This window comes from Phyllostomus discolor, chromosome 7, assembly GCF_004126475.2.
Source record: "Phyllostomus discolor isolate MPI-MPIP mPhyDis1 chromosome 7, mPhyDis1.pri.v3, whole genome shotgun sequence".
NCBI lineage: Eukaryota > Metazoa > Chordata > Mammalia > Chiroptera > Phyllostomidae > Phyllostomus > Phyllostomus discolor.
The window spans coordinates 2,655,488-2,683,381 of NC_040909.2; the positions used below are offsets into that span (position 1 = coordinate 2,655,488).

At 61.9% G+C, this 27,894-nt stretch overlaps 1 protein-coding gene across 5 annotated transcripts in view; it reads right to left on the bottom strand.

Annotated features, from left to right (window-relative positions):
- SUMF1 (sulfatase modifying factor 1) overlaps positions 1 to 27,676 on the bottom strand; it is a 39,677-nt gene extending 12,001 nt beyond the window's left edge. For 2 of the 5 annotated variants that reach the window (XM_036030249.1, XM_036030247.1), the window contains exons 1-6: positions 27,387 to 27,672; positions 19,036 to 19,209; positions 16,245 to 16,319; positions 5,282 to 5,364; positions 3,363 to 3,485; positions 2,521 to 2,635 (exon numbers count right to left, since the gene is read on the bottom strand). In XM_036030249.1, the coding sequence (XP_035886142.1) occupies positions 2,521 to 2,635; positions 3,363 to 3,485; positions 5,282 to 5,364; positions 16,245 to 16,319; positions 19,036 to 19,209; positions 27,387 to 27,644 (828 nt within the window). In that variant the 5' untranslated portion in view covers positions 27,645 to 27,672. Of the gene's footprint in view, positions 1 to 2,520; positions 2,636 to 3,362; positions 3,486 to 5,281; positions 5,365 to 16,244; positions 16,320 to 19,035; positions 19,210 to 27,386 lie in introns of all 5 variants that reach the window. The other 3 variants (XM_036030246.1, XM_036030248.1, XM_036030245.1) reach the window with 3 other exon arrangements.
- Between the last annotated feature and the right edge of the window lie 218 nt (positions 27,677 to 27,894).

The window sequence follows — 27,894 nt, forward strand, 5'->3', positions numbered from 1 at the left end:
CCAGGCCCCACGTGTAACGGCTGCGCAGCAGCGGCCTGGCGGAACACGAGCCCGCGTCTCGGGGCCACTGTGGCCAGGACGGCTTGAAGAACCGATGGGGAACAAGGAAGTTCAGGAAACCGTGGGTGGGGGAGCGCTCCTGCTGGGGTCCACCAGGTCCTGTCCTCAGTCACCGGGGCACGTGGGCAGCCTGGGATGGCAGGCATGGCCCTGGCTGGGGCTCTTCTCCGAAAACAGTCCCGGAGGAAGACACAGATCGAGTCAGGGCCATTCCAAACCCAGGTGACCTCGCCACTCGGGCAGGCGGGCCGGCCTCTCTCTCCTCGGGTCCTGCTCCGCCGGCCAGCCCTCCAAGGGCCCCCGGGTACCGCTCTCGTGGTCTCTGCTCTCGTTTGGCCCCGGGAGCCCTGCGGCCTGCATTCTCGGGAGTCACTCGCCCGCTCCCCGTCGAACGTTCCAGCTCCGGATGTGGGCGCAGTGCCCTTATGTCACAGGCAACGCCGTGGTTTTCTGACCTGAGACTCCGCAACTGTGTTCCTTGGAGGCTCGCACACTCAGTGACGTGAAATTCCGAGGCCGTGCATGCTGTCACATGTCAGACCTGTCCCAACGGCCCGGCAGGGGGCCTCTGCTAACACGGGCAGGTGTTCAATCGGTCCTTGGGCTTTAAGGCCGCCTGCAGCCTGCAGCTGCCTCCTCCTCCTCACGGCCCAGCGCCCACGAGGGGCATCCAGGCTGCTGCGGCCTTTCTCGCACCGGACTCTTGGTGGTGCACCCGCCACAGGAAGCTGGGCACAGGCCCGAGGGGCCAGCACCCCCCACCACAGGGTGGGGCACCACAGGGAGCTGCTGCCTGCTCCTGCATGTGGGTGATAGGCAAAGGCCACTGTCCCACCGCCCATCCCAGGGGTCCCGTGAGCCCCCTGAGCCTGCACTTGCACCACCAGGAGGCGCCCTCCAGCTTCTCACCCAGGCAGAGCCTGAGACGGTCCTGCGGTCCCCAGGACCTGCACCCGCGAGTTTCAGAGTGAGCCAATGCGGCTGCAAGGACACAGCAGGGCCACCACTGCCCACCCCCACCCCCTGGCCCCGCTGCTGCATGGCCTGAGGGGCCTTGGCCTTCCCTTCCCCTGCGGCCTGTGCTGGCTCCATGTGGAACTTCACATGAACACACACGTGCCCTCTTACACCTCGTTAAGGGCTGTACACGCTCACGCGATTTATTTCTTACATTAATTCTGCCCAAAATAAGGCTGTGATGCTCTAAGTACTGCAGCATGAAATATTTTTAAATTTCTGGTAGGTCAAGGGCCTTCTCCCTCTTCACGTCTTCCAAAATGTCTTGTGTATAATAAAACACATAAGACACATGATTGTTATTTGTTTATTGCTTCAATTGAAATTTTGGAATCATTTGGTCATGAATTCCAAATAATGTATCCGGGTCACATTCATAAATAAATGCTGGAAGAGTTATTTTTGCATGAAACGAAGACACAAACATTAAGCAGCGACAAGGACTTGGAAGACCAGTGTAACGCACACTGGAGCCTGGGGAACAACGAGCCCGGGACGGCTGCTCCCACCACGAGGCCGCCCTCCCTCCTCACTGTGTGGAGACCAGAGGGGCAGTCTGACCCCTGCCTCGGCGGCACGTGGCGGCACCGGCGAAGGAGCGGCGGTGAGAAGGGGCCCGGTGCACGCACACACCGCTGGAGATGGCACCTACACGCTCCAGAGAGTGCTCTGGCCGGAGATTCAGGAGCCTCATCGAGAAAGTGTTCTGGTCTTTGAGTCACTAATGTCCCTGCTGGGGATCCGTCTTACGAATATCACCAGAGACACAACTGAACAGTTTATGACCCAGACAGTCACCGTTTCCGCGTTCAGCAGAAAGGACAGGCACAGCCTGCTTCGTGACAGTGAGCGGCGGATACGTGAGGCCTGCTGGGGGGGGGGGGGTCTCCTGCAGGCGCTGAAAGACCGTGTGCTGGCGAGGGGCTGCTCAGGACAGACAAACTGTACTGTCCCTGCTGACAGCCGGGAGCAACAGGGCTCGGACAGCTGCAGTCCTGTCTGACCAGGAGCAGTGCGGGCAGTGCGGGGCACCTCCACCCAGGAACTGCCCCCCATGGCGGGAGAGGGCACGGGCTTCAGGACTCAAGCTGCCCTGAGCGCCTGCCAGCGGCGCTGCCTGCCAGCGGCTCGCCTGGGACTCGGGGGCAACAGCGCCCACCCCCAGAGCTGCGTCCACACTCAACGAGACTAGTTCGTGCTGACAGCTCAGCGCCATGCCCGGCACCCGGCCAGCACAGCCCGACCACCGTCAGCATCGTTAATAGGACACGGGAGGAGACGCCCCAGACACTAATGGGGTGAGGCGGGCGAACCCAGGGCCTTTGGGTTTTCTCCCTTACCCTCTCCTTGTGCACAGTGGGGAGTGGGGGGTAAGGGGAGCCAGGCAGCCATCCGCCCCTCCTCGCCCCGGTGCCCGGAGCTGCCCGGAGCCGCACTACTCACAGGCGCGGTGCCGCGGAAGCCGTCCTCGCCGGTGTCGGCCACGGGGAACTCGGCCCTGCCAGATGTTGGCGTAGTGCCGGCCTCTGGGCTGCAGCTTGTTGCCCCAGGGAACAGCCTACGGGGGAGACACAGGGTCAGCCTGTCCCCCCGGCCCAGGCCTCCAGGACCGGACCACAGAGGAGGGCAGGGACCCAATGGAGGCGGGGACGCGGCTCGCTTGCTCGGGGTGAGCCACGTGGACTCAAACTGCAGGCGTGTGACGATCACGGCTTTCACCGGGATGCTGTACCGGGATGCTGTGACGTCTGCGTGGCACGCGCCCGTCTCGTCCCCCGGGGCCCCGGTCTCCGGGGAGCTCAGGGGCCGGAAGAGGCCGCGGCGCTCACAGGGCTTCTAGGAGGCCGGGGAGTCGGCCTCCCCGCCGACTCCCGTGGCAGGGGGATGGGCCACCGTCACGCAGCACACGCTCATAAAGGCTTCGCTATTTTAAGGACCTTTCCCAGGTGCAGCCCACACACTGGTTTCCGGCCACGTGGCTCCAGAGGCGGAGAAGGACCACCGGTCGGGGAGCGACTGGAGGAAGCAGGGAGGGAGCGAGGCCCCAGCCAAGAGCTCCAAGGAGGCCGTGCCAGGCCCAGGCCCGACCTGCTGGGGGCGCCGCGGGACCACAGGGAGCCCGCCCTGCCTGACGCGTGGTGACTGCCACTCATCTGCCGAGTGACTCCCCGAGCAGGAGGGGAGGCCAGGGCGGAGGAGCAGCCACTGTCGGACCGACTCTCTAACCAGAGCGGCCGCAGGTTTGGGAAGGGTCAGCGTGGGGCGAGGAAGCACGGCCCCCATACCTGTCGCGCAGGCCCCCCCGGCAGCTGTACTCCCACTCGGCCTCCGTGGGCAGGCGCTTCCCGGCCCACGCGCAGTAGGCCGCGGCGTCGTTCCAGGAGACGTGGAGCACCGGGTGGTCCGGCCTGGGGACAGGGAGTAAGGGGGACACGGACAGGGTCAGGGCGCGGGAACCAACATCGCCCACGGTGGCCACGGGTCAGCTCAGAGCCACCAAGGGCTAACCGACACAGCAGGAGCAGCAGGCCCAGCCATGCCGGCCACCTGTGGGCCAATCCCACGGGCCACGGGTCCCCAGAGTCCCTGCAGGAATGGCTGGGACCCCCTGGGCCCACCACACAGCCTTGGCTTCCCCCTCTGCCCAACCCCACATCCCTGCCCGGACCCCTCACAGGCACTCCCCGCCCCCGAGCAGGCGTTCTGCATACTGAGCTGTGCCAGCACCTGTGTCCCCAGAGCCCAGCTTGGGACACTTGGCCTTGACTGTGTGGCTTTGTGCTGCACTTTAGCAGCCACTCTGCCTCACCCCAGTCGAGTCCAAGTGCGTCTGTTCTCGGAGGGTGTGGAGGGGCGGGAAAGGCCGGGAGAGTTTGAGATCAGAGGACACAGGCATGTACCCAGCACCAGATAACCTCCACCCCGTCCGCTCGGCTCCAGGGGGCTCCACCCCCTCATGGGTCCCTGGTGTGTCTCTGAGCTCCCCCAGGCACAGACCACGGCCGCGTGCCTCCAGCCAGGCGCTCACGGTCCGTGGGACTGAGAGGACGTGTCCTCTCTCAGAAACGGACTCAGGACTGGAATGCATCCCCTCTGGGTTTCCCCTCCCCTCTCAGCTTCGTCTCCTGCTGTTAAACTCGAGAACAAGGTTCCCTGGGAGCCCAGAGGCCCAACCCCACCCTGAGGCGCCCCAGGGCCCCGTGTGATGTTCTGCCTCCCAGTCCGATTCCCCTGTGCAGGCGCCACCCGCCCTGAAGGACTGCTGCCACTTTCCAAGGGGCTCGGGCCACCGCTGAGCTCCACGGAGGCCCGGCTCCCCGGCCAGGGGGGCCGGAGCCAGGACGACCTTGGCAATCGCAGGGGCTCAGGGGCTCGGAGCCCCGCCTGAAGAAGTAGGTCAGCGGGGCGTCTCCTGGGCTTCAGAGACGCTGCCCCCTGTCCCACACCTGCCCGCCCGCCCCCCCCACCCCGCCGAGAGCGCTGCTCCACTTCCGCTGCAGCTAATCATCTCCCTGCCGCCCCCAGCCTCGCCGACCGATGTGCCGCTCCACGGGCGTGCGGTCAGACGGCGGCTCCGAAGTGTGTCGGCACAGGGCTGGAAGGGACGGGCCCCAGGCCCCGGCCCAAGCTTCCACAAGGCCACCCAGCTGGACACACTGCTTGTCCGCAGTCAGTCTTCTCACTGACCAGTCGCGCGAGGAGCACGGGACAGGTGGCCGTGACTACACGTGGCACGAGACTGGCAACTGGCCCATCAAAGGGGCGGAGCCCCCAGGGAGGCGCCCCCAGGGAGGCAGCTCCTTGACGGGACGAATGAGGCGGAAGGAGCCGGCCGAGAAGAGCCCTGTCCGTGCAGGCGCTCAGGCCTCTCTGCCAACGTGTCCCTTCCTGTGGGTCTATCTCCCTACGCACCTGTCCCAGGGGGTGTCCCGCCTGCACCCCAGGCCGGCTGTGACTGCAGCCCAACACAGGATCCTAGATTCACTTAGAACATTATGAGATTGTGTGTGTGTATATGTGTGTGAGATTACGTGTTGCAGGGTATTTAACGTGTGGCCCAGACGCCCAAAGGTGGGACACCGCCCCGGCAGACCTGGCCCCTCCCGCCCCGTTCCAGTCGAGGATGCGGCCGAGCTCCCTCTCAGCGGCACGGCCGTCCGTCCCGGAATGAACCGCGTCCCCGGGGAAGGAGCCGGCAGCTCACCTGTGCGCCACCGTCGAGTCGGGCCCTTCAGGGTGTCTCCAGTCGGCGCCTTTCACGGGTAACCACCAGGGAGCGGCCGCCACCTCGGAGCAAGCAGAACAGGCTGGCGTCAGCGGCCGGCTGCCAGGTCGCCCGCACGCGCGGCCCCGGGCTCCGTCCGGCTCTGCCACCAGACAGACGCCCTGGCCGGGAGGCCAGAGACACAGGCTCCTGGTGAATGACCCTGAACAGCAGGCGCTTCTCCCACCGTAAAGCAGCGCTGCTGCACCAAGGACACGGGTGCTTGCTTAGGTGGGCTGCCTCTCCAAGACCCCACAGGGGAGGCGCCCCAGGCCGACCTCTCCATCTGACGGGTGCTGCCAGCAGGGGGCAGCACCGCTGCCCAGCGAATGACGGGACAGTCGGCCTGACAACTGGTGCAGGGTGATGGTCCACGACGGTGGGCAGAGCCCAAGGTGCGCGCAGGGCAGAAGGCTGGGGCGTGTTTCCAAAAGAGCCCGGGGCAGCACCCAGCCCAGCGCCCGCCGTCCGGCCCCCGGAGCCCCAGCTGTGACAGCAGCAGGAGCAGCAGCCCCCGTGGAGGCAGCCACGGCAGGCAGCCCTGCCTCGTGGCCCCGTGAGCCCAGACACGGCAGCAAGCCGTCCCCAGTCGGTGACTGGCTCAGAGCCTCGCCTTGCAGCCAAAGATCCGAATCACAGCTCTGCCACCCACAGCGTGACCCTCGGCCACCTAACCGCCCCGTCCAAACCTGTCTCCTCAATTTCAGAGACACGGACGGAGCGTGCCCACCTCCCGGGCAGTTACACGGCAGGGAGGTAACGCGCCGACACCCGGCCGGGAGCGAGCCCTCGGTAAAGAAAGGCATGGGGCGCGCCCATGGCCTCGGGACAGTCGGGACAGGCCGGCAGCAGGAGAGCCACCGAAGATCAGGTCCGGCAGGGCCACCAACGCCAGCTGAGGGGCAGACGCTGGCAGACAGCTCTCCCAGCGGAGCCCGCGTGGACGCCGGGCTGCCCTGGGGTGGTCGCCGGCATCCCGGGGAGCTCAGTGGGCGAGTGTGGAGGGAAGGGGGCGTGCGGTCACAGCGCCTTCTCCGCACACTGCACAAACCCCTCTCTGCATTTCAGCTGTGTTTTCACCTTTCTTGAAATAGTAAACATAATGTGCTGAAGATGATGCGTATTTTCTTCCATCTTCCATATTGGAATGCACAAAAACTCACCAATTTTGATAAGTTTTTTAAAAATGCATGCCGATATGACAGCTGTGACAATACAATCTAACAAAATTGTTGCAAGTGAAGTTAAAGACACTAAGAGCTACGAGAGCCATCTTCCAGGAAAAAAATGAACTTTCTGGCCGACCTGGTAGATAAACTAGCACCTAGACCAGTCCCTGGCACAGGATAAGAAGAGCGACGACACGAGAGTGAGCCGCCATCGCTGGTTCTGTCGGTGACCATGTGCTGCGATGTCCTCCTCCACACGTCAGAGGATGCCCATTCTGATTGGTGAAAATCTGCCTCAATTCGCCCTCAGCAGCAGGAGCCTCGGCCAGCCGCCAGCTCGCCCTTCTCCAGAGACCGTGGCCGAGGGGGTCAGAACGCGGGTCGCCCCCAGAGGGCTCTCAGGAAGATCACGTGGTTGTCACCTGGAATCACTGTCGTGAGGTGAGAAGCACCTGCAGGTGAAGTAATGCCCCCCCCAAAGCAGACGGCACCCTGAGAGGGAGAAGTGGGGGGCGGGGTGAAAGCAGGCAGGAGGCACCTGTTCACCGAACCCGAGTCCCGGAGGAGCGCCAGCCTTGCAGCGCGCACCTGCGAGACGCCGCACGTCCCCATGGCAACGGGCAGATGCAGGTCAGGAGCCGTGTCCCCAGGTGACACACGAAGAGGGAAAGACGAGCAACCGGTCACCCCACCAGGAGGACGGAGGAAACCACGGGGGACGTCACTCGTCCCAGCCAAGCGAGGCGCCCTGGGAAAGCCACCGAGTTTTCTGGCCGAACTGATGGCACATCTGTCAGGAGGTGCCCTCCGCTCCCACATGCCGCTGCCGACGGCATGTTTTTACGCGCTTGTTCTTGACCTTCTGGCCGTGCCTTGAAGACGAGTGCCACCCGACTGCGTTTAGGAGCTGAGAGACAACCCTTGAGAGTCGTACAGGAGCCGAGTCATCGAGGCCATGTTGCCCGTTCTGACGTCCCTCTCTCCTTTTCTGCATCGGAACAGCCTTCAGGTGCACTGTGTGCAGGGGACCGGCAGCAAGGAGAGTGGCTGGCGTCTATGATAAGCCTCGCCCTAAAGGGAAATTGGGGGAGGCCGTGTGGTTGCTCACCCCCACACTTTCTGTTCAACTGAGCCACTTCCAGAATGTGGCTCATCTAGGGAGGAAGGACTGTGGTGACTTATTTTTAGTCGCCCATCTCCATAGCAACTGTCTTGGGCTTAAGTCGAAACAGCTGCACCAGACAGCCAGCGGCCAATTATAATGTAAATAGGATCTCCGGGTGAGCAGCGCTGTCCCCGTGAGAAACGTGAGAAATGGACAGGACTGGGGAGCTCACCCCTCCCTGGGGACGCGGCCAGCCCTGCAGTAACAGCCCCCAGAGAAGGGGAAGAGGGCAAGGAGCCGTTATTCCGCCGGAGGCGGTGGCTGCGCTTCCACACTGGTCTGGAGGCTGGTCGGCGCAGGCGGAGGACACAGCGCCCGGTGACGACGCACTTGCGCAGGTAAAGGCGGCACGTTCACGGCCCTACCACCTTCCCTCCGGAGTCACATGCGCTCGGACAGGCCGACGAAAAAGATGGCCGTCTCTGGAAACGTGGTACGCACACACCAGTTACGCCCATAAAAAGAGCCTGGGCCAATTTTTCAGCGGGCACCGGGGAACAAGGGGGAAGGACCCGCGGATCTGTTCAAATCCGTGTGACATTTAAAAGAAACGGGAAACGAATCGAGCGACCGACAGAGTCACACAGAACGGAGAGCAGGCAGGGGAGCTCCGTCCAGCGCCCAGTACCAGGGTGGAGAGTAGACGGCGCGCTTGGACACGGAGCGAACACTCACACCCAGCGTCAGAACAGGCCGGCGGGGGGTCTGACAGCTCACTGCCAGCTCCCCCCAGATCAGGCGCCTGACTGCTGGACGGAATGGGTGAGAGAGGAAAATGCACGTCTTTTCAAACACGGTATAAATATTTACAAAACTCGAGGCAAATATGAAACTTCCCAATACGTTCTGCTCCCACTCCTAGTGCAACAGCTCTCGCTGGAACACGACGAGCCCCCAGGGCGGCAGGCGGACGGCCAGGCAGGCGGCCCTCCCTGCGAGAGCCTGGAGGCCGGGCGGAGGGAGGCCTGCGCTTCGGGCGGGCGGCGCACGAGGCCGGCCGAGACCCCTGCAGGCGACCTGGCGCTCTCGTTCTCAGGAGAGAGAGAGGGCATGGACACGTGCAGAGTTGACGCGGGCTTTTCAACTGTCGACAGAAACCAGAGAAAAGGACGCTTCGCCGTTTAAAATCATCCTTCCCCTCTTCGGGCACAGAGGCGGCCGTGCACCGGGGTGCAGCCGCCCTGAAAGCGCCCGGACAGCACCCGGCAACCGGCCACGGCGGCGCGGGCCCAGCGGCGGACCCGCCGCGCCCCTGCGAGGGAACACAGCAGCCCCCAAAAGTCACGTGCGAGGAGGAGGAAAAAGTGTGATGACTTAGCGAGACGGACACCCCCTACCGGAAGTGGGGAGCGCCCGCTACGGGGCGTCTGTGCACAGGCGCATGCGCACTCCCGCCCCAAGGAGAGGCGAGCGGGCGCGCGCGCCCCGGGTGTCTGCTGTGGGTGCCCCGGTCGCGGGGCTGCGGGGGACGTGCGGCGGTCTTTCGGGGCCACTTTTAATTTCTCCGTTACCTACAGGGAGCACGCTTTTACACAGGCGTCCGCAGTCTTTTCTCTCAACGGAGCCAAGAGCCTTGACTTCGCGTTGGAAAAATAAAAGCAAGCAACAGTGAACACATTAACTATTTATTAATTTAATTGTAAACGACCTACATGCACCATTCTACCTCGAACTTTATTTTTACGTTCACCTTCCAGGTTCACCGTCGACAAGCACACACGTTCTCACGGTTTTATCAGGCTGTACGTTGTTCTCACTGACTGCCTTCGCTGCTTCCCTAAGTCCCATCTGGACCGCACGACACACCCTTCGCGCGGCTGCCACACTGGCCACGCGGCCGCACCGTCAGGGACCCGACGCTGCCCCAGCATCGCGCCTCTCCAGTGGGCTCACCTCGGGGTCTCTCTGGCCGTTCGGGTAACACTACAGCGAACACCCTCAAGCACCTTTGTGTCCACCTTCCGCTTCTGTGAACCCTCCTGAAGGGGCCCCCTGTCCCTGAGCGGGGGTCGCCACAGCTCCTGCTGAAAACCGTCACTTTGGAAAACCTACAGCGTCGATCCATAGTGCGTGAGCGCCCCCACCCCACCCCCCAACAGAAGGCCAGCCGGTGCACAAACCGCGGCCGTCCCCTGGGGTGTCGACCACACCTCTCTCTCAAGAAGGGTCCCCCCTTCGGCTGTTCCGTGTCCACGGGCAGGACCGGGGTCACGGAAGGTCTGGGAGCCAACGGAGCGACTCTGCACTGTCTCCGTTCCTTACAAGCTCCGAGGCTCCGGACCAGAATGGGTCAAACAGAGGGCAGAGCACAGACAGGGGCCCTGAGGAGGGGAAGTCCTCCCCCACCTGCTGTCCAGGGAGGGGGCCCACATGGGAACAAGCCCACCTGTACGTCATCTCTGAGACGGAGGAAGAGGAGGTGCGGCCCTGCCCGGGAAGGGACAGGCCCTCTGCCTGGGGCCTCAGTCAGGGACCTGCTTCCTGCCCGTCTGCAGGGACAGCTGCCGGCTGGGAGAGGGAGCTCCTGGTCCCCACACTGCACGGCACCCGGACGCCCGGCCAGCAATGATTCGCTCCCAAGGAACAGGGAGTGAATTGAACCCCTCCTGGGCCACCCTCCCAACGTCTGTAGGACACCGCCAGGCGCCCACCGCTGAGTCTTCCCGAAGCTCAGGGTCCCGGGGACCTTCCCATGTCCTGCCCCACCTGCCCAGACCAGAGCACGCAGGCACGCTTGCTCGACCCCTCTCCCCCCTCTCCCTCTTTCTCCCCTCTCCCCCTCTCCCCTCTCCCCGGGGGCTCTCAGATGAACTTCCGAGTGTCAGACCGCTGGGAGCGTCTCTCCTCCCCCCACCCTGTGCAGAGGCCGATCCGGTCTCACAAAGACAAACCGAGCAGAAGCCGGACAGGGCTCTTTAAAACAAGACTGAGGCCTGAACCCCTGCGGCCTGCAGAGCCCTGTGTCCCCCGCCTGCCACCTGCTGCTCCAGCCCCGACCCCACAAACCCCCAGTCCTCACTCCCTCATCACGGGTCACACTGGCTCCTACCGCTCCATTAGGCTCCAGCTCAGGGTCACTTCCTCAGAGAAGTCACCCAGACCCCACCAATAAAAGAGCAAAAAGACCCCCAGCCCAGCACCCCCTGCGCACTTTCCACCCTGTTCCTGGGCTTTGCTTCACTCTCGGGTGAGTGGCAGATGGACAGAAGCCCACCCAGCCGGGGCCTCCGAGCGCTGGAAAATAAACCCCTGGGAGGGGTGGGACGCACACCCAGGTCCCCGCTGCATCCGCGGCACCCAGACTGCTACCGCCCAAAGCACACCCTGGAGACGCATCTGTGAAAGGAGTCGAGCGCCTGTCCCCAAGGTCTCCACGTGTCCCGGCCCCTTCCCACCCTGGGGACCCTATTCTGGACAAACTGTACTTCAACAGGGTCTCAGAGGAGGGTCCCCATTGCAGAGAGAGTCAGCCTGGCTGGCGGGTTTCCCACAGCTCTGTGGGGGGGCAGGTACCCAGGGAGCAAAGGTGTCCCCTCCACCCCACCTGGCGCTGAGGTGCACCCCACCCTGCAGGGCAGCGGCTGCCTCTTCTGTGAGAGGTGGGCTCCGTACCAGGTGAAAAGGCCCGCCCTCCCAAATTATCGTCTTTGCATGAGTTCCCCTGCAGCTGGCTACCCCCTGGCATGACCCCGACTCCACAATCTACCTCTGCCCCCTGCAGAGGTTCATGACGCCCACACCGGCATCTGGAGGGAGGGGCGTTGGAGTCACTGTTATTTCTCCCCCGAGTCAAACCTCAGAAGACCCGGGACGTGGGAAGGAACTCGAGGCCGCCCGGGCAGATCGTACGGATCTGAGCCTCGGGGCCGGTGCGGGCTGCACGTGCTCACCGGGAGCAGGCGGGGACAGGCAGGCCCTGCTCTGCCGGCCTCCTGGCTTCTCACCCGCCATCTGGGGTTATCGCGCTCTGGCTTCCTGGGCCCGCGCCACATGCCGGCTCCGGAGCCAGGCGGACAATGGCTCCTTTCAGACGCAGACTCAAGATAGGAGCTGTTACCGTGCTCTTCTTGTCCGATCCCATCAGCCAGCCCGGACGGCCCTCCCCAGTCGCTCGCTCACTCCCCCCACCCGAGCCCCGATGCTGGCCAGTGCGTTCGTGCCAGGGGAGGGCTGCTTCCCAACACCGGCGGGTCACGCCGGGTCTGAGCCCTGCAGCTGCAACAACTGAACGCTCCAGCAGGTGACACCCCCCGGCGTCCTTCCATTTTTGGACAAATCCTCAGGAAGTGATCATGAGGTGACAGGTGTCGAGGGCGGAACAGAAAGATGCCGGAGGGCAGCCTGGGACCTGGGGAACCGACAGCAACAGCCATGGCGCCGGTGAGTGTAAGGAAACAGTTTTCATCTTTAAATCACAAATAAAGCAAGCATGAAGGAGACGAGCAAAACAAACAACGCCGTCCGGGACCTTTGCGGTGTCTGCAGACCCACCATCCGCAACAACTGTAACTAACACCGTGGGGCGGGGGGGGGGGGGGGGAGCCCACAGGTGGCTGCAAGGCGTCTAGACTTCCTTGAGGTGCTACAGTGTTACTCTGCAGTGAGCTGTGTGCGCAGTGTAAGCGCAGACCCAGCTCACACCTGCAGAACGTCTGTCCTCAACATCCACGATCAGCGAGCGCTGGCGAGGGCGCGGGCGGGGAGGGCACCGTGGGGTGTGAACTGCTGCAGCCCCCGCAGAAGATGGGGTGCAGGTCCCCGAGAACATCAGAAACAGAGCTGCCTCATGAGCCAGCGATGCCACTTCTGGGCGTGTGTCCAAAGAAACCCAAACGCTCATTCGAACACACGTGCGCACCCCCGTGCTCACGGCAGCGTGGTCTGCAGCCGCCAAGGCTGGGGTGCGGCCCAGGCTCCCGCCCACAGACGGCCAGAGGCAGAAGCCGGGTACACACCGGCACGGCGAAGCAGCAATCTGGCCATCTGCAACCGCACGGACAGGACGGTGTCACACGGCCTACCGGGCAGTGTGCTCAGCGAGGCAGGCCAGACAGCGAGAGACAAATGCCACACGATCCCACTTTCATGCAGAACCTGAGAAAACAGAACCAGTGAATACGCAAAGCAGAAACAGACCCACAGACGCAGAGAACAAGCTAATGGTTGCCGCGGGAGACCGTGGGGAAAAACTGTGTACGAGTGTCATTAGTAAGTAAATAAAGTGGGAAAAGACTCATGAGAACTTGAAGAGGCGTCCCCCAGAAATAGCAAAATGTGACCATCAAAAGTCCATAAGGTATTTTTAAACCCATAAATTCGTAACATTTTTGAAAAATGTGGTGACCACACAATCACACATAAAACGTGTGAAACCAGACAAAGGTAAGTGGCCCATCAGCGGCCACCCTGCCGGCTGGGAGACCACTGCAGCTCACAGGGCGTCAGCATCGGAGGCGACGGGGGAAGGCGCGTGGGGTCGCTGTGTTGTTTCTCAAAACTGCACGTGAACCTACAATTATCTTTGTTTTTTTAAGATTCTATTTATTTATGTTTAGAGAGAGGAAAAGGGAGAGAAAGAGGGAGAGAAACATCAGTGTTTGCATGCCTCTCACACGCCCCCTGCTGGGGACCTGGCCCACAACCCAGGCGTGTGCCCTGACTGGGAATCGAACCAACAACCCTTTGGTTTGCAGGCCGGTGCTCAATCCACTGAGCCACACCAGCCAGGGCTACAAAATGCTAATTAAATATATATAATTGGTCACTTCTGGAGAGTATAGGGAACTAACTCATTATTATAAAGGCTGGAGTACACAGGGTCCAGCACAAATAATACCCGTTTCATTACAAAGTCACAAGTGTGCCGTTCTGTAACATAACAACATCACACTCAAGCACAGCACAGGACACTTTAGGTGAATGGTCCACATCAAAACTGTCAGCCATCACACCGGTATCACCACCCTCCCAACCATACCCAGGCAGGCCCTCCTTCTACCGGACCCCGTCCTTCCTGCCGGAACGGAACAGCACCCACGGGCCAGGAGACAGCCGCTGGAGGGAACCACGTCTGTATAAAAGTTCATCTCTTAATAAGGGCAGAGACTACTAACAACCTGCATCTCCAGCCCCCAGTGAGTGAGTGGACCCGGGCACTGGGCGCAAGGGACAGGTGGCACCCCAGAAAGCGGGGGGCAGGCTCCGGGAGCCTGCTGGGGCCGGAGCTGCCCAACGTGAGGGCCTGCCGGGGGCCCCGGCTCGGGTCCGGCCGCCCGCGTGCAGGGACGCAGGGGGAGCAGGCGAGCCCCGCCGTGACGGGCCGGCGGCCGAGTATCCAGTGAGCGGAGCCTGCCAGCCAAGGCCCCGGGGTCTTCCAGAAACAAAGCGTCTGCGGGGAAACGGGGGGAGGGCTGAGTGATGGGAGGGGGCCTGCAGGGTAAGACACTGGAGAGACACCCACTCCCTTTCAGAGGGCAGGATGAGACCGCAGAAGCCTCGGGACTCGCCGCTGGTGACAACCCCACACAGGAAGACGCGTGGGGAAGCATCTCCTTTAGAAGCTACTCTGGGGACAGGGCGGGGGCACACGGACGGGGCACCCGGGGCAGGGGGCGCGGCCCTGACTCCTGACCTCGGTCCTGACCTCGGAGACGGTGGCCAGCAGGTCCGAGTCAGGACAACTCGGTGAGCTGCGCATTCGCTCGGTGGGACTGCCGTGTCCCACCATCAAAAGGGGTTTATTTTAAGGATGATTTACATCACTAGTGTAAACTGTCATAAACAGAGCATTCCCGTGATCATCATGTAACGTAATTATAACCTGATGATGGTATCACTATAATAAAGCACTTAAGATAATCCCATGAAAGCAATATTATACGATAATGACATTTAAAACAATTACAGGAGAGTGAACAACGCTGTGAAACGCCAGCTGGCTTCTGCAGGCAGGGGGCCCGGAGGCCTGTTTTCCGTGTTAAAAAGGGGACTAATCTGACACGTGTTTCCAGGTGTCGATGACATGCTAGGGCCCCAAGGAGACTTCTGCCACGACTGAACCAGGGTCTGAGAGACACCCGACGGGGGAATGACACCCATTTCCCTGTGAGTCGTCTCGGGGCCCCCAGCGTCCCCCACCCTGGAACTTGGGGTGAGGGCAGGCCTGGTACTTGAGGGCGCGTGAGGCCTTGGAGCGCGCTGAGAAAACGGACCCTCAGCTCCCCCCACCATCGTCAGCAGAGCCATTTCATTTGTCCCCACCCTTTCTAAGCGCACTGAGAGGGTTTGCAGTGCAGCCAGGAGCCGACCACGGTCGGTCAGCCGGCCGGCGGCAGCTGCTCATCCTCACCCCGGTGGGGCACGGCACAGCCCAGCGGAGCTCTGCCCCCGCCCCTGCCCCGGACATGCGTGCTCCACGGTTCTCAGTGGCGGGAGGCCTGGGCCTGAGAGCTCACACGTGCAGAGCTGGGGCCCGGCCCCGCCCAGACCCCGCATCCCGCTGACAACGCGGGACCGAGTCGTGAGCCACTGACCCAACGGCACGAGGCCAATCTGACCTCAAAGCCCTTCAAAACCACCTCTGTGTCAGATCACAGAAGGGACGCGTAACAGGAGCCTGTAGCGGGTCACCGAAACCGTGACACTCACACGGAGCCCCGGCTCACTTTCAGACACTTCTCTGCAGCACACATGAGGGGCTGGCCAGACTCCCCTCCGCGTGACTCGAGAGCAGGTGTGGGTGCACCTGGCCGCTGCCCCCCGGCCCCCCCCCACACTCTGCTGCGTTCGTCCGGAGAGAAAGAGCCTGTGCCCTCGGACACGGTTGTTGCCCCATCGCCATCCTCGCCCGCGAGTGGCTGACCCGCTGCGCCCTGTCACCAGCCCCGCCCGCGCCGGCACTCTCGGCCTCTGTCTCGTGAGCACTCTGTCTTCCAGCTCCCGCACTCCCCCTCCCGGTCCCGTCTCGTCTGCCTCCCGGGACACGTGAGAAAACCCACACGTGCACGGCCCTGCCAACCGTCTCCACAGACACCAGGGCCCGCTCCCACGCAGGAGCTGGCGAAGGTGCGGCTCTCTGCTGCCACTCGGCCTTGAGGACACACATCGAACCCCAGTTCCAGGACCGCCCCTCGCCCCTGAGACAGCGGGCACGCCCCGGGAGGGCCAGGTCCGTGGTCGGTTCCCCAGGAAGAACAACACTGTGTCGAGAGAGTTCACAATCATGCAGGACACTCTCTCCACCCTGTACCTGACGATGTCATGGCTTCACGGGCAGGGGTTAAAAAAGGGTCACACGACCCCTCCCCTCTGGACACGGCCATGAGCAAAAGTCACCCAGGGCTGTCTAGAGCCTGGCTGGGCCCTGCTCTGCACATGGGGTGTCACTCAGGTGCTCGGGGCGGTCGCTCCAGTCAGACCCGGCATGCCCACCACCACCCCAGGCCCCGGGTCCTTCTGGGCACATCCGCAGTGCGGGTGGGGGAGGGGCAGGGGCACCAGCCTGAGGCTCCCCACCCAGGCCCCTTCCGTGGGGGGCGGAGGGCCCGCAGAGCCCGCAGGCGCCACTTACTGCCTGCCGGACGCCGGTCTTCACCCGCTCGCTCAGCATGCCCTCGAAGACAAAGGAGTCACCGAACTTCTCAGCCTGCAAGGGAAAGGGGCAGCGTCCAGAAAAGGCCGCGGGGCCGTGCTCCGCGGGTGCCACTGTCTCTGAGCTGTCAAAGCGACTCCTCCTGCCCAGAGACACCCAAGCCCCTCTGCTGACCACCCGGAGGATGCAGAAAAGACTCGAAGGCATCTGGCTCCCACAGAGGGAGGGAGAGTGTCACTCAACAGAGACCACGTCCACGTGTCTAGCCAATGCACCTGCAGACGGGACAACAGTCGCTTTTGAGAAGGAAGGAGAGACACCCCCGCCCTGAGCACCACGGTGACTTTGCCACGTGGCAGCATCTCTGCGTGTGCGACTCCGTGACCGACCGCTGCCCTCGTCCTGGCCCCGGAGCTGAAGGAGTTAAACCGCACTGCCCGCTGCCAGTGACCCGCCCAGCCCCACGGAGGTGTCCGCTGTGCTCACCGGCACCGCGCCCCGGGCAGACACCTGGGTTCCCATCATCTTCATCCGCCATCGCTGCCTCGGGCCCTCAGCCCCCCAGCCCCTCAGCCCCCGCTCTCTGTGGGGCGCAGACCTGGCTCTCCAGGGCACCCCAGCTGACTCCCCCACGTCTGACTCTGCTGCTCACCTCCCGAGATGCGCAGGCTTCCCCTCCAGCCCCCAAACACGGCCCCCCCCCGGGCTCTGCCCCCAGCCCCTCGGCTTGGTGCACCCAGCTGACCTGGCCGGCTTGTTACAGATCACTGCCCCCCCACACCCCGGTTCCGGACACCCCCTGGTCGGGGCGAGGCCAGGGACCCGCATGCGAGAACAGCCCCGCTGGTGATTCCACCGCAGACCTCCAGGAGGCCACGCCGTGGGACACCACGGGAGCCTCGGGACAACCTCCCCGCCTCACGGCTCTAAAACGAATGCCTGTGCGCCGGCTCCCGTCGCCGCCTCCAGGCCAGGCCCATCCCCACAGGGCACTGCCTGCCTCCTGGGCCCCTGCGTTTCAGGCCTCACGAGCACCCAAACACCTCCTCCTGAGTGGGGCACCGTTTCCCTGCCCCCTTGCTCCTCCTCCTGGGACCCCAGGCCCACCATGCCTGCCTGCCTGAACCTTTCCTCAACGCCACCTTTCCAAGTCCTACCGCGTGTGGCTTCGGGCTCAATGACGGGGACACAAGGTCGGTACCAGACAGACACGGTCCCTGCCCTCACAGCGCTCACACGGGCGCACAAAGACCAACGCACACAAAGACAAACATTACCCCTTCACCTGACCCCGTAAGGCACAGAGTGCGGAGAAAAGGGCCCTCGGGTGGCGCGAGCAGAAGATGCCTCTGAGCGACAGGGACACTGGAGCCGAGATGACACACAGAGGGGTCCAGCTGTGCAACGACGAGGGACCAGCAGGGGCCGGGACGTCCCAAGAAGGGGGCATCAAGGGAGCAAGAGCAGTGTGGCGCAGAGGGCGGCGGAGGGACAGAGGAGCCGTGAGGTGGCGCACAGAGGGCGCACAGCACCCAGCACGGGGCTCCTGCCGTCCCTGTGCCCTGGACCCCCGGCAGAACGGCACCGCGGAGAGGGCCGCCTTCCCAGAGTGAAACGAAATCAGTGCGGCTGCAACGTGGAAACGTCAAACCCAAGTGAGCCGGAGCGGCGTGCACACGCTCTCCAGCAACACCCGACCGACCACTAGCGCAGGCCTCCGGCTCCTCCTCACTGCCAAGGTGGGCGGGTCTCGGCGTCTGCAGCAGCAGCAGCAGCTGCAGCAGCGAGGCAGAGTGCCTGGCTCCACCGTGACGAGACCCGGGTCCCGTTGCTGCCGTGGCTGCCTGCCTGCCTCGCCGCGGGAGCACGGAACCGCAGTCAGAGGGCAGCAGAGCCGGGTGCGCTTTCCCCGCCCCCGTCCCTGGGGGCCCTGCGCTCCGTGTACCCAGTCTTCCCGGGGACCCTGGTCTGAGTTCTGTCCTCAGAAGCCGTGTGCTGACTCAACCAGACGGCAGACGAGCTCGACCTGAGGGCGTCCTTAGGAACCAGAAAGCAGAGGGACATCGCTGCTTGCGGCCCGACAAACAGGCACAGAAAGACAGCCACTCGCACACGGTAGGGAGTCCCCGAGGAATGTGACAGCACGAGGCCCCATCTGAAGGCTGTCTGCCCCCAGCACTCCCTCTCAGCTACTTTTTCCATTAAAAAAAAAAAGGTGTTTTGGGTTTGGGGGAGGGGAGGGCCAGGGATGCCCCCGACGGAGGGCCGGGCAAGTCCTACAGCAAGCGGAGAGCGGCAGCCTACAAAACAAGCGCGGTTCAGAGCCTCGCCGGAACTCTCCTAACTGCGCAGCCTCCGCCGTCCTGTGCCCGGGAGGACGAACACCCCTCCCAGAGCCGGGCCTCGTGGGTCAGTGACCGCCGCAGGGGGCTGGCACTGCCCGCCCCCGGGTACTGGAGCAAAAAAATGAGAAGCCGCATCTCTGCGTCTGACAGCGGCGCCGTCGGGCCCATCAGAGCCCCAGCACAGCAGAGCGGAACGGGCCGGTCACACCGCCAGGCTGGGGCCCCGCGCCCCGCTCCACAGCCCTGCGCCCCAGGGCACGCCACCTGTCCGAGCCTGGGTCTGCCACCCGAACAGCCGCCTGCCACACGGAGGGGCAGGGAGACCCGAAAGCGACGCCCTGCGTGCAAAGCGCTGACTCGGCACGCGTGGGCGTGCGGCGGGAAGTGGTGCAGAGCGGACCCCCCCCCCCCCCCCGACCCGTTACCTCGGTCAGGTAGCCGGTGGCGTTCACGAACTTCTCGAAGTCCGCGTTGCTGACCTCGTAGGCGTCCATGTGAAAGGCGTCCAGGGTGACTCTCCGCGCGGGCGCTTCCCCGTCCTGCCGGATCTGGGGGTCGTCGGTGCCCATGGTGAACACGCCGGCAGGAATGGGGACCATCTGCAGCGAGAGGGGGCACGCAGGCGTCCGGCCATCAGTGTGACCCGCGGGACGGGCGGGGCGCCCAGCACCCGGCCAGCACCCAGGAGGGGGCCAACCCCCACAGGACGCCCTGGACAGGGGGTCACGTCCTCTCACAGGGAGTGAGGGACCAGTCACAAAAGGAAGTGCAGATTCTTTTTTTTATATATTTTATTTATTTATTTTTAGAGAGGTGAAGGGAGGGAGAAAGAGAAAGAGAAACATCCATGTGTGGTTGCCTCTCATGTGGCCCCCACTGGGGACCTGGCCCACAACCCAGGCCTATGCCTTCACTGGGAATTGAACCTGCGATGCTTTGGTTCCCAGCCCTCACTCAATCCACTGAACTACGCCAGCCAGGGCCGGAGATTCTTTAGAAAAGGGGTGTCTTTGGTCAAAACTCTACAGGACACATGAGAGCGTGCCGTGGAAGCCGGCCTGGCGACAGCCGCCAGCCTGCCGACGGCCGGGCGCAGGGGCAGGGAGGACTCGCCGCTTTGCACGTGTGAGCGCCAGTTACTGCGCTGCTTCGGATTCTGGCTAAGAGCAGAAGTAAAAACGCCCACGCAGTGTCTTTGAAACCCCACTGAATGAGCGTGGGCCTCCAGTGAGAACGGAAAAGTCTTAAATCAATGCCACAGAAAATCTGAAGCGTTTACTAAGGGACCGTGTCTTGTCCTTGTTATGTCCTTGTCCGTAATTCCTCACCGAGACTCTAACTGCAGTTCCTTGGGTCCCTTCAACAACCCTCGGTGTTCCCGCCGTCTCTGCCAGGGGCTGCCCCGGTGCCGTGCCTGTGTTTCCCACGGGCACGGAGCTGCGCTCATCGACAAGTGGGAACCAGTGTCCTGTCACCTGTCCTGAGAGGTCCTGCCTGACTGCTCCGGTCCCCTAATCGCCACACTGCGGAGGGCACCCCGTCCTGCTGGGTCTCCCAGACGTCCACCCTCCAGCCTCTCCCTCTTCTCTGCTCCCAGACACCGCGGTCGCCTGGCCCCCCATCCGGCCCCGCTCCCTGCTCCTGAGCCATCGACCCTCGTCCACTCGCCCACCCCCCCAACCCGCCCCCCTGCACACAGAAGCCCTCCTGAACTTTCTGGAACGCCAGTCTGCCGCACCCAGTGCAGGGTACAGCGGCACTGTTTGTCGCAGAAAGGAAGAGATTAGAGTAACCTGAACGTTCATCGATTGTGGACTGGTTAAGGAAAGTGTGGGCCATCCATGATCCATAAAACAGAAGACCAAGCCGCCGCAGGAAAACGAGAGAAAGCAGTGATGCATTCAACACGCTGGCACGGAGAGAGCTCGCCACGGCAAGGCGCTCCGTGACCAGAGCACGGCGCACTCTCTCCGCATGGGAAGGGCGCGAGGGGGACGCACAGCCACAGCCACGCGTTTTTGTCGCTGCCTAGATCTGCGGGCGCAGCCCCGGGCAGACACACGAGCACTGACTCGTGCCCCGCCGTTGGGGCGGAGGGTGTTAGGTGAGCAGGAAACGTCGCGCCACGCCCCCGTCTGCACCACTGGCCTTTGTGTCTACGCCATGGAAATGCCCTGGCTATTCAAGAGGAACAATACGTTAAGGGTCACTGTGGTCATACCGTCAGTACCGTCCCACCTAAACGCCCCGAGCACCCCCACCGCCCCTCGGGGCAAGACAAACACAATTGTCACCCCTGATTTCTTACTGGCACACCCAAAGAAAGGCCACTGCGCCCCGTCTCTCTGCACCAGCGTCTGTGAACACGGTGACCCCCTCCTGGCTGGGTATTAGGGCCCTCACGGGGGCTCCTCTGAAAACCCCTCCATCTGCCCCAACAAGCGGCAAGTACCCGGTACTTCAGTAATGTGTTTTCCCCTCCCTAGCGCCCCGGCTCCCTGGGAACCAGAAATGCAGCTTTCACGGCTCTCTCTCAGCACCTGTGGCGGAACACAGTCCATGGCAGACACTAAAAAACAGAACAAAACAAAACAAAAAACCCCTCTTTGTTGACTGACCAGGAGAGATCGTGAATATAACAAAGACTTCATCATCTGAATGCTTCCAAATGATGATGTGAAAATTCCGTTTCTCCTGCAGCACCGCCCCAGACACAACAGCCGGTCTGCACAGGGGGCGTGCCCGCCAGGCCCGGCGCGCGGCCCACACCGGGCTCACCAGGCCTGCGCACCACCTCCACAGATGCCCCAGACCCAGGACCCCCATCCTCAGAACAGAGGTCAGAGCTGCACACAGCCTGCAGGGCAGCCCACAGACAGACGGCTTCGGACCAGGGCTTCCGTGCGGTTACAGTGATTATCATTGTAAATGATCTGATGATGGAAGGCTTCACAGGGGGCTTGACGGGGGTAAAAAGCTTCCCACCGCAGACAGGCAGGTCCTGCCAGGGACACCCGTCCATCCCTGGGTGCACAGACGAGCCCTCGGTGGCCCTGCGCACTGTCCCTGAGGAAGCCGGACGGCCACCTTGTTTCCGCCCTCCCCGCCCGCGAGGCGAGCACCCACGTGCTGGAGAGCCCGGCACGACTCCCGCTGTGGACTCCTGGCCTCGTTCTTCCTCCCTGCACCCGCCCTCCCGTCAGAGGCCACCGGCCCCCACCAGGCCGCGTTCCCATTCTGGAACAGACACCCATATCTGGATACGGATAAAAATAGCCTGATGCGCCCAGCGGCTGCGATCCCCAGGGCACGCCGACGAAGCGCTCTGTGCCGCAGACGCACAGCGTCCTCCCGGTGCACCCGGAGCGCCAGGCGGCCACGCTCTCCCACCGCACCAGGGCTGCCCTGAAGGGCCGGACTCAGACCGGCCTCTCCTCCCCAGAGCCAGCTGACCCCGCCCCCTGCCGCCCCGGTTTCTGCCGCTGAAGCCAGAGGCTCGGGGGCGTCAGGAGCAGCTGCAGCCGTGTTTGGGCCGCGCGCTCCGGCCAAGCACGGTGGGCGCTGTGCCTCCCCCCCACCCGGCTCCCGCTCCCTGGTTCCTTCACACAGCCCCTGACGCCCCTCGGGAACCCTGTCTCCCACTGCGGCTCTCAGCTCCAGCGGGCGGCTCCAGCCACCCCATCAGGGCGTCCTCCTCACCCAGCTGCAACGGGCCAGGCCCACCCCCCCCCCCACCCCCACCCCCCCCCACCCCCGATCGAGGGCGGTCTCAGCAGCTCTGCCCTGCTACGGGGGAAGGGGCCCCTCTCCCTTCCGGCTGTTTCACCAGCAGGAGGGACTCCCCTGAACACAAAGCCAGCGTGGAGGAGAGCCCAGGGAGGCTGGAGAGGCTGCACACCGAGTCTCCGACCCCAGCCGTGCCTGCCTGAGGCCAGATCCACCCCCGAACCCCACCAACCAGAGCCCCCAGGGTGCCCTCCGCTGCCACCTTTGTGTCTGCGGAAGTCCTTCTGTCTTTCCTTGCACTTGCTCCTGAGATTTCTGTCCCGGGCACAGAAATGGAGAGAGTTGATCTGCGACTCTCTCATGTAGCTCCTGTCCCTGTCCCTGACCCGTCCTTCCCTCCTCAGACCCGCACCTAAACACTGGAGGCTCGGGAGACAGCAGTCTCCGCGCCCGGAGCCTCAGCCCACCTGCCCACCTGCCCACGCAGGCTCCCCTCCTCCGCCACTCCCCGCTCCCCGCCTGCACGGACTCTCGTCGCACCGGAATGGTTTTACGCTCTCCTCAAGCCCTGGGATCTCCAATCCCGGGAAGCCGCAGTGGCCGCTACAGTGAAGGGGGAATCATCTCTCACTGGAATCTTGGTGGGGGGGGGGGGGAGATACAGCAAAAGAATAGGTTACAAAGGTTTCTCTGAAAAGTGGGTAGATCATTCAAGGATTGTTACGGCATGCCTAAAAAAGCGTAAGGCACTTGGAGGGCACAGAGACAAAAACAGGTCTAAACACGCCCCCCAGCTGCAGAAGAAGACGTCACACAGCCACACAAACACCATGGCACAGACTCCAGGTGCCGGCACAGGCTAACCAGACGCCACGGAGTGTGCAGGGCGGCAAAGCCAGTTCTTCCTCCTGGCGGAGGGGTTTCACCAAGAGGGGGTGTTCGGTCCCGTGCCGACGCCTGGGACAGGAAGTCAGGCCGGCGCTCAGCCAAACACACGGGGACGGCATATACAGCGGCATCATCACGAGCCGAAGGCCCTACGAACAACTGTTTAGAAATACACATGGAGATTAAAACATTCTGATGCCTTGTCACAAAATAAGCTGTGTAGGAAATTGTTAGGACCATTTTCTCAAAGGGAACTGCATACTTTTTAACCACAGGGAACTTAATTAAAATTTGAAAATCCCTACACTGTTTCCCAGGCAACTGGCGCTGCCCTGACTCTGCAGTCCATCCGGGAACCCCCTGAGGGTGAAGCGCAGTCTGTTTATTTCCTTGTGTCCCTCAACGTGCCAAAAGCTCATTAAATTAGCCTACCACGAAGAGACACACCTGAAAAGTGTTCCATTAAAAGTGTGACAAATCTCTCCCTTTCTCAATCTCTCCCTTTCCCTCCCTCTCTCTCTCTCTCCCTTTCTCTCCCTTTCTCTCTCTCTCTCTCTCTCTCTCTCGGAAACCACACTCACCTCCGCTGGCCAGAGCACACCGTATACCTGCACCTGCTTTGAGCCCACCCCGTCTCCTTCTCAGCTGGGGGCGAGGGTGGGGGGAGTGGGGGAACCAGTCCACCAGAGGGTGGGGGCCTAGAGGGCAGGGCAGGGGTCTTTTCATTGCCTCTATGCCCAGGACACAGGACTATGCCAAATACACATCTCTTGAATTAAACTAAATAAACAGAAAACAAAGAAAAAATAAATTCAATACGATCCCAACCAAAATTCCAGAAAGTTACTGTATGGTTATCGACAAACTGATTCTGAAGTTTACGTGGAGACAAAGACCCAGAAGAGCCCACACAGCATGGAGCAAGAAGAGCAGGAAAGTCGGAGGACCAACGCTACCCAGCTTCAAGACCCACCATAAAACTGTGGTAATCAAAACAGCCTGGTGTGGGAGAAAGAACGGAGATCGACAGAACAGAACTGAGGGCCCACAAACGGGTCCGCAGAAGGACAGTCGGTTGATCTTTGGCAAAACAAGGACAACAGCGAACGGGTAACGCGATGGAGCAAAGACAGTCTCTTCAACCACTGGTGCCGGGACGCCGGGGTGTCCCCCACGCAGAAACATGGATCTACACACAGCCCTGACGCCCTCCACAAAGGTTAACTCACACACCTGAACGCACAGCACGGAGCTGCAAAGACCCGGAACACACCACGGGAGGAAACCTGGGAGACTTGGGGTACGGCACCGCTCTGGAGAACGCATCAAAGGCACCACCCCTGAAGGAAATCGCTCAGCTGGACTTCATTCGGATGTAAAACTTCTCTTTGAAAAACGACCACAAGAGAGTGAGGAGACGAGTCACCGACTGGGGAAAAAACATTCGCAGAAGACACACCCGATAAAGGGCTGTTACCCCAAATGCACGAAGAACTCTTAAAACGCAACCATAAGAAAAGTGATCCAATTTTAAAAAGGGCCAAGGACCTTAATAAACACCTCATCTTGCAGGTGGCAAAGGACCTCCACATCACATGTGAAGCAAAAAAAAAAAAAAAAAAAGAAGAAATCCAAACAATGACGCATCACTTCCCACCTCCTAGCGGTGCTGAACCTGGAGCGTTGACGCCACCCAACGCAGCGAGGTGAGATGCACCAGGCGTTCTCACGGGTGGCTCTCGGAACACAGCCTGCTCTCGGGACGCAGCCCGCTCAGCCCCTTCGAGAGTCGGATCAGCGGCTTCCTAGCCAATTAAGCACGCTCCTGCCATTTGGTCCAGCAACCAGGCTCCTTGGCATTTACCCTATGGAGCTGAAAACTTCTGTCCACACAGAAACCTGCGCACGAATGTGTACAGCAGCTTTATTCATAACTGGCAAAACTCAGAAGCAAGATGCCTTCAGTAAGGGAATGAATAAACCTGCATGATGCAACGGAATATTATTCTTCAGCACTGAAAAGAAATGCACAAACAAGGCTTGACAAGACATGGAGGAACTTTACATGCGTATTACTGAGTGAGAGAAACCAACGTGAAAAGGCTGCACACCCGCACACTGTGATCCCCATCACACAGCAGCCTGGAACAGGCAAACAATGGCAACAGAGAGACCCACCTGGTTGCCAGTGGGCAGAAGAGGGAGGGGTAACCAGGCGGGTTCATGGAGAGACTCTGCAGGACACTACGATGACCGAGACACGTCGCCCAAACCCAGCGAACGTGAGACGCCAAGAGTGAACCCCACAGACAACTGTGGACCTTGGGGGATTACGACGTGTCACCGTAGGTGCATCAGTGGCGACATGCACCATTCCGGTGGGGGATGCTGACCGTGGGGGAGGGGAGCATGTGTGGGGACAGGGTGTATGTGGGAAATTGCTGTGCCTCCCTTTCGATTTTGTTGTGAACCTAAAACTTCTCCAAAAAAAGCCTGTAAAAAAAGAAAAGAAAAAAGGGCCATCAAGACACCCAAGCACCTGCCCCACAATGCTGCACTTTCTGAATTTAGAAAAAATGGCTAAGAGTCAGAATGAGACCCACGTCCTCTGCACATGAACTAGAATATCTGAACCCGAGGGAAACGGAGACAAAGCAGTGCCACCTGCGGAGCCCTGTCCTGAAGACGAGGCTGCCTCAGGTACAGTCGTTAGGTCACAAGTCCTTGAAGCCTCGCACGCTGTGTTCTCGGCAACCGCTACTACACTAACAGCTTGAGACGCCCGCAGAGAGCACAGAAACTGAACGCAAGAAGTAGCCAAAGACGACCCACGCGATACCCAGCTGGGGCACAAAACCACTCTAAAGAGACGAGAGATGTATAGCGTATAAACGTGGAACTGATAGGAAGATGGGGCACTCCAATGAGCAATGTTCAGTGCTGGCCAGAGGGTTCTGAGTGAAGTTTTGATGCAGACCAACATGCACCTGCAAATTAGACAACCTCGCTGTTGGCTGCAAGGCAGACAGACAGACACAGGGCTTCTTCCTTAAGGAGGGAGAAACCAGTCATTACGTAGCATGCAAGCCAGAGAGGAACTGAAATCAATTAGGGCCACACACTGGGCAGGAGCCAGGGCTCCCCACCCCACAAAAGCTACACACTAACAAAGCAGGTCATCCTCTGAGGAACGGGAAGGAAAACTTAAAAGGCCAATAAATATACGGGACGGAGAACAAGCAGAAGCTACCAGCCTCCTAACACTCTATACCTGAGACACAAATACAGTCCTGCCCCCAGCGCCCTCACTGCCTGGCTGGGGCGAGACACGAACAGACAAGCATGTTGAATTACTAACTGTTAGTTCAGAGTAAGCCCCTGCTGCTGTAGCAGGAAGGGGAGACAGTCAGATAAGGCCTGAAAATCAGTCCAATGAGCCCAGTGGAAAGAACAGTGGGATGGAGAAGGGAGAAAGGGTGTGGCCCTGGGTAAACACAGGCAGGCGCCCTTCTTCGGGAGTCAGAGGACCACTTTCCAGTCCCGGAAGCTGCCTCCACAACCTTGCCGTTGCGCGAAGTACCTGGCAGATGGCAGGAAGGAAGCAATCGCTGTTACTGTCATTTCTGTCTCCTAGCACCTAACACGTGCGGGCCCTGCGCAAGTCACCCATCAGGAACAGTGAGAAAGCGCCTGCCATGGACGGAACCCTGCCCCTGTGCTGCAGCGCCAGGGAGCACAGGACCACGCGACACGTCCTTGCCCTCCAGAAGCGCAGTCTTCTGGAAGAGGCTCCCGGTAAGCACGCGAGCGTGACAGCGACGCGGAGCGCTGGTTTAAAGCCCCGCCCACGTGACTTGAAAGTCTGAGAATTCATTCACAGCACAGGGTGAAGGGGGAGGAGGTGGAAGGTAAGGGGCAAGAATGGGGCACGACTGTCCTGCCGGCAAACTTCCCGGCGCTCGGAAGGACGCCGCGCCCCAGACCCGGGGGACCCGGGAGGGAGGACTGGTCCTCGGGCCGGATCAGCTGGTGCGCGCCCGGGGGTGTGGTTGTCACCGTGACCTGCCTTCCGGGTTGTCACCCGGACCAGGCCGGCCCTGCAGCACCGAAGGGCGCCCCCCACCCCCACACACACACCGCCTCCCGGGGACCGAGAGCGCACCTTGGCGGGCACTTGCGGCCGCTGCCCGGGGCTCGGGCCCGGGGCGTTCGCCTCCCGCGAGTACCGGTGCGCCGCCGCCGCCGAGCTGCTGGGGGCCCCGGGCCGCTGGGGGGCGCCGCAGCCGCAGGAGCCCGCGCCCGCGCCGGCCTCTTCGCCCGCCGCCGCCGCCCCGCCCCGCGGCACGAGCTGCGGCAGCAAGACTAGCAGCGCGAGCGCGGCGCGGCGCCCACCCAGCGACCCCAACGCGGGCGCAGCCATCTTGTCCCGCGGGCCATGTGACCTTATGGGTCACGTGGCCCCGCCCTCCTTAAAGGGGCCGAGTTGCGGGTGGACACGCCTTGGACGTGACTTTCTCACCCTCTCCCTGCCTCTCCCCAGGGACGTCTTTTTGGCTGCCCTCGTCCCGGGCTCTGGCCATGTTAACAACCTGACAAAACTCTACAAACTCCTGACTTTCCACAGACTATGAGCTCATGATTATTTCTTGGTTGAAAACGTTGCCATCACT